This window comes from Martes martes (assembly GCF_963455335.1).
Source record: "Martes martes genome assembly, chromosome: 7".
NCBI lineage: Eukaryota > Metazoa > Chordata > Mammalia > Carnivora > Mustelidae > Martes > Martes martes.
The window spans coordinates 102570426-102581216 of NC_137894.1; the positions used below are offsets into that span (position 1 = coordinate 102570426).

General features: G+C 43.9%; 1 protein-coding gene across 2 annotated transcripts in view; it reads left to right on the top strand.

The window, feature by feature from the left end:
- Nucleotides 1–7478, top strand: part of TMEM260 (transmembrane protein 260) — a 67917-nt gene extending 60439 nt beyond the window's left edge. For both annotated transcript variants that reach the window (XM_080807621.1, XM_080807622.1), the window contains 3 exons: nucleotides 310–363; nucleotides 2288–2378; nucleotides 6352–7478. In XM_080807621.1, coding sequence (XP_080663747.1) covers nucleotides 310–363; nucleotides 2288–2378; nucleotides 6352–6606 — 400 coding nt within the window. In that variant the 3' untranslated portion in view covers nucleotides 6607–7478. The remainder of the gene's footprint in view (nucleotides 1–309; nucleotides 364–2287; nucleotides 2379–6351) is intronic.
- The last annotated feature ends 3313 nt before the right edge of the window (nucleotides 7479–10791 follow it).

Consider the following 10791-nt stretch of genomic DNA (forward strand, 5'->3'; position numbering starts at 1 on the left):
TCCCTGTTGCCCAGCTAGCACTTCTTAAGGAACAGCTGGCTCTTCCATGCCTCCAGCCTCTTCCCACTAATCCTTAGTCTGCTCCCATGGGGCTCTGGGGCTCATTATGCAGATTAAGAACACATTTACCAAACTTTCAAATTCCTAGCGATCAGACTTTTTTAGGAGAAGTTTATTATTTCCATCCCTATCAGTACTTCAAGATCCAACCTATTTTATTTGCCCTGTGAGATTATAAAACAAAGATTACATGTCCGTAGCAATAAATGTAGCCAGCAGAAAAATGTCACTGTTTTCTTGTAACTGCAGGTTTGATCCATCTTCTTGGGAATCTGTGGCCAACGAAGAGATGTGGCAAGCAAGGTGACTAACCCACACTTACGTGTTTGCAGTCTGTTTGGGATTCAGTGGTGCTAACAAAATAGCATTTGTGAGCATTTTGTTTGAGGCATGGTGCTGATCGCTGTACGTTCATAATCTCATTTTGCCCTCATAACAACCTATAAAGAGGTTGCTATTATCCCCGTTTTACAAAAGGACAAACTGGAGGTTTTACAAAACAGAGGTTACTTGTCCAGAGCCAAATCGCTACATGTGATAGAGTCTCGAACTCTCCTCTGCCTGACTCAGGAACTCTGGGCAGCTCCGAGGCTCTCCTGCCTCAGCTAAACCAAAGTGTAATTGATTGAGGGGAAGTTGATAAGGCCCTGAATCCATGGGTAATGTGCTAATTATTTAAGCACTGACCCAGTACTTCCTAGAGGCCAGACACCATGCTGGGTTTGGAAGCTACACCTATGAATACAACACGGTTCCGACCCTCAAGGAGCTCACAGACCAGTGGAGCAGACGGACTTGTTGAGTGCTGATATGCTGTTGTTCCTGCATGGAGCCCTTCACAGGGATGTTCTGGATGCGGCTGGTTCCTGTCGTTATTTTAAATATTCAGAATACCAGGGTGCCTGGGTGGTGCAGTCGATTAGGCATCTGACTCGTGGTTTCAGCTGGGGTGGTGATCTCAGGGTGGTGGGATCGAGTCCCAGGTGGGGTTCCACCCTCAGTAGGGAATCTGGCTCTCTCCCTCTCTCTCTTCCCCTCCCCACCACTATCTCTCTCTCAGATAAGTAAATCTTTTAAGAAATAAATAAAATACTCAAGATATCTAACACTCACAGACTTTGACCTAAATACAATATTAAAGTCCTCGGGGTGCCTGGGTGGCTCAGTGGTTAAGCCTCTGCCTTTGGCTCAGGTCATGGTCTCAGGGTCCTGGGATTGAGCCCCGCATCGGGCTCCCTGCTCAGCAGGGAGCCTATTCCCTCTCTCTCTCTGCCTACCTCTCTGCCTACTTGTGATCTCTGTCTGTCAAATAAATAAATAAAATCTTTTTTAAAAAGAATTTTTTTAAATATATTTAAAAAAGTAAAGTCCTCAGTGGCATACCAACAGGGATATCAAGTACATGGGAAGCATTCCTTCAGCAAAGGAAGGGGGCCCTGTCTGAGCCAGAGTCTGTGCTTTGCACTGAGGATTGAGTTATGATATAAAGGATTTACATAAGTTTAAAGAGGTTTTTTAAAAAAAAAAGTCAAGAAATGGAGCTTCAAAATAGCAATTACAAAAATAGCCATACTGCCGTTTAGGCAGCAGTGTTTTTGGAAAAAGTTGGAAGACAGTCTCTTTGCAAGTGATCAGCCTAGTTATAGGGACAAACACTTGCTTTGAAGAACTGATCAAAGATGCACCGTACGTTTGCACAATGCTTCACTATGACTGAAGGTAGGGAAGCTGGGGAGGAAATCACATAAAAGAAGAAAGCAGGTCATGATCCAGGCAGGTATTGACTTAATGGGTTTGCCAAAGACAGTTTGGATGAGACACATGGTCCGAGAGTCTGACTGCCTTTGAAGAACGAATCACACATGGCATGAGCCATTGCAATGGGCACTTCAGGGCCATGCTGACGAACTCAGTGCCCCTGTGCCCCTCTTCCCAGCTGCTCTCCCATGACATTGATGTACATCTGGTGGAGAACCGATGCATAATCATGATGAAGAATTTAAGCTTTTTCCTCAAAGCTTTGGCAAGCAGGTTGAATGTCGCGTGTTGGCAGCGGGGAAAGAAGTTGTTGTTGGTTCTGAGTAAACTTCTGTGACTATGAGAGAGGAAAAAGTGTTCAGTAAAGGGTTTTTGTATATTCTCTATCAGTGGGAAGTCAGACAGATGTAGCTTTAAATGTGAAACTTGACAACATGGTTCCTCTTCCTCCCCAAACCTTGACTCCCAGGATGAAAACACCGTTCTTCATCTTTAACCTGGCAGAAACTGCGAACATACCTTCAAGTGTGAAGGCTCAACTCTACACCCACGCATATAACGTATGTTACACTTTTATATCCCTAAATGTATTTGGTGGGAAGGTGGTGGTGATTGGAATGGAGAGTTTTTAGTAAAGTTTTTACTTTGTCATGTCTAGTTGTATTTGATTTGTAAAGCGGTATAAATGGAAAACTACTCGTGTATCACAAATAATGTCTAGAGTAAATGGTGCAGTTGGCCGATGATACCCCATCCCCAAAGATGTCCGTGTCTTCATCTCCACAACCTGTGAATGGATAGACGGGCTTACATGACCGAGGGGACTTTGTACATGTGGTTAAAGGTCTTGTGGTGAGAAGATGATCCTGGGTCATCCAGGTGGACACAGTGTAATCACGTGGCCCTTCTAAGAAGGAGGCGAGAAGGTCTGAGGCAGAGAAGGAGAGGTGATAATACAAGCGGAGGGTGGACGGAAAGATTCGAAGGCACTGGGTGGCTGGCCTGGAAGGTGGAGGAAGGAGCCACAAGTCGGGGAGGGCAGGTAGCCTCTGGAAGCTGCAAGGGCAAAGAAATATATTCTAGAGCTTCGAGAAAGAACACAGCCCTGCTGGTTTTGGAGAAAAAATAAATAAATAAATAAACAACAACTTAATTTTATGTATTTTAACCGCCAGAAGTGGAAGATAATACACACGTGTTGTTTTAAGCCACTGTGTTGGTGGTGATTTGTTACAACAGCAACAGGAAACACATAGGAAGCAATTGGAAAAGGACCCAGCCCCCACCAGACAAGTTCTGACGGGTGGCCCTCCATGCAAGCGTCCTGCCCCTCACTGCACTTGAAGCAATAGGTCCGTGACTGGTTGGGACGTCGTGAGAAAGATAAAGATCTTGGAGACTGGCTCTGTCCTGGGACTGTGGCCCCAGGAGGGCAAACCATCAAGAGTGGGGGGTCCTTACTGGTGGGGAACAGGAGGACAGAACTTGCCGTTCCCCAGTCTTAACGAGTCCCTGCTTTTCTGCGATTCATAGCCCTGGGCTCTTGAGACGCCTTCAGAGACTGTCTCGGAGCCTGCTGTCTAGCAAACAGATGTCCTGGCAAGGGCCAGTGAGACCCGAGCCCTGGAGCCATGTGTGTGAGCAGCCGAGGTGTCTGTGCTACCTCCAGGCTGCTGTGAGGCTGCCCACCCAGCACCAGTTCGGTGCTCGGTCCAAATCACACGGTGTCCCGTCAGCATGACTCGTTTGACTCCTAAATGTTGTGATCATGGGCTCATTGTTTATTTGTGTCCTCATTTACTCACAGAGCTTTTCTTGAGCGCCTCGCCTGTACCCAGTATTGTGGCAAAGATAACCAAGCATTGTCCCTGCTACCCAAGAGATAGCAGCCTACAGAGGGAGACAAAAGATAGAGTCCTCAGTTACATTCAGTCTTGCAAGGGACATGCAGGGTTTACAGAGGAGCTGTGGGGACAGCAAGCTGTACATGCGTCCCCCGTCCTGGAGAGGCGCTGGTGAGGAAGGGAGGGGAGCCTTCAGAGGAGACGTCCCTGGAGTGTCACCTTGAAAAGGTCAGAAGGGGCTGGCCAGACACACGGAGGGTCAGAGTAGTGAGAGGGTGGGTGAGGGAGGACAGTCCACAGGGACAGAGGCAGAACCCTCCGAGGCACCACTCAGGGACAGCAAGGGATGGATTACAGGAGACGACAAGCTGGAGTTCCATCTGGCAACAGCGAGGTCCAGGTTCAAGGCCAGCTCCACCATTAATTGCCAACTGTAAGCTCACCTTTCCAGGCCTCGATTTCTTCTAAAAATAGAAGTGGGCTTTAAGCTCACGTGTTCTTCTCATGTCATATCCTGTTCATCTCTAATACCCTGTGATTGTGTGAAAAACAAGCAGTATTTAGTGAGGAGAAATCTGAGACTTACTGTTATTTCATATTCTTATCATTGACCCATCCCATGGTTAGTGGCCAGGCCATTACTGAAGCTAATTCACAGATATATTGTCCCTTTGGGCCTGTAAACTTTACTCTTTTCAGTGGACACAAATCGGTAGGTCTCTTCTGTGTATATGTCTCCAGATGTGTGACCTTGTTTGCAAGCCAAATAAGGTCAAATACGTGATGGGTCCACACAAAACCGCCTCCTGGCACTGGTTGTTCAAGAACATTCTTACTAGGTATAGGACATTTTTGTTGTTTTTTATAGTATTCCACTCAGTAGCTTATACAGAACTTTAAGTTTGGGGGACCTAAAGTTCAGGAATAGTGGGGGAGCAGGGAATAGCCCTGTTATCTTTAGGAATACATTTGAGAAATGAGTGTCCCCAGTAAATAGAATAGAGTCTGCCAAGACAAACGTCACAGTAACCCATAGAGGAGGAAATATAATTCCACGTGATGAGAAGTGACCAGCTTCTTAAGATACAGCACAGTGGCCTAATGCACCACCCCAAATAAGTCGATGGTGTGTCAGTAACAGTGTTCTAGAAATGGGCAGTATGCTTGTTCCATAGCTAGAGAATACATAACGGGGAACACATGACTGAGCCTCTTGTTCTCTTGAGCCATTGGAACAGTGCTCACTGAAGGGCTGGCCTCTGTTTTGAACTCCAGAACCTTGGTAGGACTTTGAGCACTTGGAAGGTAAAGAACGTGCACAGTTCTGAGCATGTGCTCTGTGCCGGGCAGCGTGCCGTGCGCCTCACACGCGTCCCTCCCTCTTCGAAGGGACACTTGGGAAGAGAAGCAACAGTAGAGTCAACAGACCATGAGGAAACATAGAGAAACACTGGCTATCTGACCAAGAGAATGGAAGAGCGGGAGGCTAGCTTCATAGCTATGATGTCCATGCAAGCTCAGGTGACTGTTTCCTTTGTTCTGGAGGGAAAGAAGCGAAGGGGGAAACTGCTTTAAAAGCCAGCTTAAAGACTAAAGCTTATTAAATACCAAAATGACACATCGAACATGAATTCTGAGATTTTTCCTGTGGATGTGATTTAAAAGTAGGTTAGGTGGGGATGCATTTATCTGCCCTGGAGTGGAAGTTGGGGCAATAGCTAGTATATTGGTCCCTTTCCACTGAATGACGTGATGGATACAGTTCTAATGGCAGAAGTCGCTGTCCCTGGAGAAAGCATCATTCCTTGTTCCTTGTTCTGTGTGTTCACCGCATCTGTGGCCGACTTCATGTTCCTGCAGATCCGACTCCAACTTGCCAATCTCCCAGAAGGCTGTGGAATTTCCACATAAGCAAGTCTAGTATTCCAATGCGCAGATTTGGGTCTACTTTATTTGTTAAATTTTAATGTTTCTCCCTGGAAAACTCAGTATCAAAGGCTCAAACTCTGTCCAAATTCATATGATCTCTGATGTTGCAAAACAAAATTCCTGATTTCTGTGGGCAAAATTTTAACTGTCGAAATTGTAATTATAGGATGCCCTGAAGATTTTTGGTATCTCACTCTAAGGATGTCTCTTAAATTGTCCTACGCCCAGCCTATTCAATGATGGATTTGTTGGAGCTGGTTTATTGTTGCCATTGTTACTACTGTTGTTTCTAATGAGAGAGAAATTTACGTGAAAAGGAGGGTCAAAATTTAAATTCCTTCCAGTTCTTTTTCTATGCAGTTTTCTAAAGAAAGCTATTTTTTTTTCCTCCAACAGCTAAATTTAGAGTTTCAACCTTTCTGCCTGTTGAGTAAATAGCTTTCCATGAATTAGAGCTAAATCCCTTTCCCAGAACATCTTTCTGGAGGAAGAGCATTTTGTCCTGACACAGTGTGTCTTAGGTTCCCTCTGCAACATCCGAAAAACCCCAGAAGCAGTTTCAGATGAAGCACATTTGCCTCCTGCCACCGTAATAATTACAGTCACATCCTTGCATTTTCTGCATGGCCTAGCAATGATTCGATTTTTACTATAGGCTGCTTGGATTTTTCCTCTTGTATGATTAATTCCTCTGTGTTTTGTGTTTTGAAAAAAAGTCAAGGAATAACAATGGCATACCAACATCTTTGCTGTTTTTCAGCTTTATAAGGAGATTGTCTCTTTACAAAAGGAACACCCAGTGAATTGGCACAAGAACTATGCCATCGCCTGTGAGCGGATGTTACGTCTTCAGGAAAGAGGTGTAGACCCCGAAGTCTTGTTATCGGAAACCATCAGACACTTCCGTCTCTACACCCAGAAAGCACGGAATGATCCACAGCTGCCTGATCTTTTCGTTGCTCTAAAGCACCTAAGAAAAGAACTGCAAAGTCTGAGAAATAGGAAAAATGTCTAAGGCAGCAGGATGTGAAAAAGCTGCTCATCGTTCAGCTTCCAGAATTCCAAAGTCCAAAAGTTTTTCCTCTAAGAAAAAAAACTAAAAAAATTTTTTAAAAATTGAAGACAGTCATCTCCCAGATCGGGTACAACAGTACTGTTTAGTGGGGTGTTTGAATGATTGTGATGTGCTATGTATGCAAATTCTGTGTATCCCGTGTCAATTAGCATTTCAGTGAGAATCTTCCTGAAAACTTCCTACTTCCTCAGTCTCTTGCTTAATGACTTTGCTTGATTAGATGCTAGAAGAGAATGGGCTATTTTCACTTACTTTAAATATCGATTGTGAGTCTTTTATTGGGATCAGTTTTGAAAATTGCTTATTGCTTATTGGGATCAGTTTTGAAGATTAAATTCATAAAATAGTAATACCAGACCAAAGACATTTTTTGTTTCCCAAGGGCGATTTTTTTTTTCTTTAAAAGAGCTAACTTTGCTCTGCTTCAAGTTAAAAATCCTTTTTTTTTTTTTTTCTGAGTAGCTATGGCTGTTACATAATCTCACACTTCAAGCTAAACACCAACCCAGTGAACATTCTAAAAAAAGTTGGGAGTTTTATTGTCTTTGACAATTCTCTGAAATGATTAAAAAATAAAGCTAATTTGTTTGCTTTCTTTCAGTTGCATAGAGTGGCAAATAAAAAGGATTTTGTATTTCCTTAGTTAATTTTATATTTATGTTTTACTTCTGTTTGGGCTCGTAAATCCGGGCCCAATAATTAGTAGGCTCCTGCTGCCAAAATGCAAAAAAAAAAAAAAAAAAAAGGGGAGAGAAAAAAGGCGGGGATGGGGGGCGGGGGATGGGGAAGTGGTTCAATAAATTCATTTCTGTTACAAGCATCTTTTATACATATTACTAAAGAGAACATAGTAAGAAATGCAAATAATAGTTCTTTATTTTATTATGACAGTTAATTAATAGCAACCTGTTTTAATGAATAAAGTCACTCCGAGTCCTTCAGCATTTCCTAAGTAGAGGCCAGAATCTGTGGGGATTCTTTTCCCCCCAATTGTATAGCTCCTAGACTCCAAGCGCTATATAGGCCCCTGTATAGAAATGCTCACTAATGAAGAGGGAGGGCTAGAAGCTTGTCTGCATTCAAAGATCACTGGTGAGTCATTCAGCAAGAAAAGGCCCCTTACCAGGAATAGTCACAGTTCCGTGGCATTGTACTAGCAAAAGGGTCTGATCAAAGGTCTCCCGTGGAGCTTGCATGGTTCCCTTTCATACTACGACCATAATTAAAACCACTAATTCTCTTTTAAAATGCTGCAGGATGCCATGTAGGCATCTGTCTGGAGTGTCCTTTGTGATGTCATAAGCTGTTAAGGACCAGTGCCGAGGGCTTTTGAGTGAAATGCCAGTCATGAAGGTGCTTCAAGACAAGGGTGCCTCTCAAAGCTTGACAGGGCCTTGACTGCACAATTCGAGCTGAATTTGCCCCTTGTCAGCTGCCAGTAAATAAATCTCAAAGGGGGAAAAGCTGAAGTTTCATTACCTGATCCATGGGGCTTTGTTGGTTTTGGCATCACACGGGGGAAGCTCTTGCCCCTCCATTCTCTGGATTTGAAGATGTCCATTGGAGCCTGCAGTGCCTGGACAGGGTTCAGAGCGGAACCTTTTGAAGAGTGTCAATAGTTGTAACAGTTCAGCTGTTAGGAAGACAAATAAATGGAGGAGCTCATTAATCCGCTTTTGGCTCTCGGTGCCTTTTGCCCTTTTATCACAGCCTTATTAGGCTCCTACTCATCTTGAACCAGAAAAAAATGAATTGGAGTTGTTGAGTACTAATTGGCAAAGACTTTTCATCATGGGCCAAGAACTTTCACTGACTTGAAAGTAACTTCTCCACAGGGAAGGACCAAAAACCTGGTTTACCTTAAAACAAAAACCTGTTGGATGCGGCGTGGTGTAAAAATGGACGCAAGCCCTGAGAAATCATCTAAGTTTATCCGTTTGAAAGAAATCGTGTGCGATTCGGATTTCCACTTTTCTTCAAGAGGAAAAGTACGATCAAATTCAAATGAACTTTCCCTGGCCAGGCGTTGTTTTTCTCGGTTCAGGAAAGAGATGGCGGGCACCGGTGAGGCGAGGGAGTATCTGATGATCCGTGGGCATCTGTCCACACGTGGTATCGGAAGGACCTCACGGAAAGCCCTGTTGGTGGCCTTAAGGATGGCAAATGGCGGCCTCTTTCTGAGGATATCTGCCTAGTACATTTGTGTCTCTGCAGAGGCGCTCCGTACATCCATCTGTATGGACTTCCGGTTCTGACTATGGTCACACGGTGCATAGATTGTTCTGTCCGGTATTTTGTGTGGCAGTGGCTTTGGACCGCTCTCTCTTGAAGAAAGCAATGATATCTATGTGATGGCCCGAAGTAGATAGGGTCATAGTTACTTAAATTGCTAAAAACCCTCAGTACCTGCAAAAAACAGCAAGCTGAGCTGAGACTTGGGCACGTTGGGCTTGTTCCCAGATCAACTCTTCTGAAGCATTCTCTCCCTTTTCTCGTGTGTGGTTAAACAAGTTGCTTTCTTTTTCTTGCTCTTCCTTTTCCTTGGCTGGTGCACAAGCACCACAAAACCTGACAGAAGGGGTCTCCTTTAGTCTAACCCCCCAACATGGAAGAGCTCGCGAAGGAGGTGACTTCTCATGCAGGATTTGGCCAGGATTCTCCTAGCAATGTCCCCGGAGTGCCACGGGTTGGTTGGCAGGACGACAGGAACCCCACAAGGCCAACTTCTGCCTGGACTTTGGCCTGAGAGGCCTTCATTTGCCATTCTTAAGGCCATCAGTAGGCAATCTTGCTTTCTGTGGGAGCCAGCAAAATCGCCTGCCTCTCCCGGCGCTGCGGTGCCCTCCTGCCCAGCCCCGAGGCTGGCGCCCAGCCGAGGACATGCAGGGCAGGACACAGCGGCTCCATGCCCTCTAACCCCCCTACCTCCAGCCCCATGCCCACTGATGAGAGCTGGGCTCCATTCTTACTGTTGAATCCTCTTTTCTTTGTGTTTTTCAGAGGCCCCATTTTTTTAAAAAAATGCTTTTGTCCTATGACCCATAATAAAACCAAAATGGAAGGGCATCAATTTCTAGTGTACTTTCTTGAAATCGTCTAATAGACATTGTGAAGTGTTATCTCTGTCCATCTTCCTAGTATTTTCTAATGATAGAACCATTGTTTCCTTAGCCTTTATGATATCTAAACAAAGCCCGTTTTGATTGAGTGTTACAGTGATTTTTTGACACCCAGCTGGTTTCTTTTAGTCATCAGGCTAGGACATATGAAGACTGGTTTTTAAATTTATATTTTAAAAGTTAAACAATGGGAATCCTTAATCACAGTTCCCATCAGTATCCCTTGGAATTCAGAAATGTTAATACTTTTAGTATTCAGAAAGAAGAGTTGAAGAAAAAAAATGGATCCTGTTACAGCAAATCCTTTTACTCTGTTTTAATGCTGGTATATTTTGTAAATGCACCAACATAGAGTATTACTTGTCTTCTCAGTGGCTCCAAGTCCTGTGGTTAGGTGAAGAAAAGAAATTGCAGCCCAGGAAAAGATTCACACTGCTTTATTCATCCTCCTATTTTGTTGTGGATGCAGAATCATTCTAGAGCTTATACTCACAAACAAATAAGGAACGTTTCCAGGGATTCTGGGAACATCTAAAGGCCAAGATCTTGGCACAGCGTTACCGAGCAAACAGGGAGCTACAGCTTTAGCAGCGATCATGTTCGATGAAGACGTCATTGTCAGTACCCTCGAAAGGTCTGTTTGATTTGGATCAGCATAGGACAGTGCAAAAAAAGCCTCAGGAATAACACAATGTGCTTACCTGGATATAGGAAAGCAAACTAATAGGAATATATCTTGAGAAAGGGATTTTTCTGAAAAAAATTCTGATTTGCTCTTCAACACTGTAATGTACATCTGGTGGAAAGGGTATATATGGAAAAGTTAGCTTAAGTCATAATGCAAAAAGAAAAAAGTTGGGGGTGGAGAGGTGGGTAGAGGTTCCCAAACTATAGATAATAATAAAAAATAAAAAATAATTGCAGAAGACCACAGTTATTGACCTATAAATGGAAATTTCTGGATCTTTTCCTCAGATCCCAGCTGTTACTGGTTGGGGTTAATTTT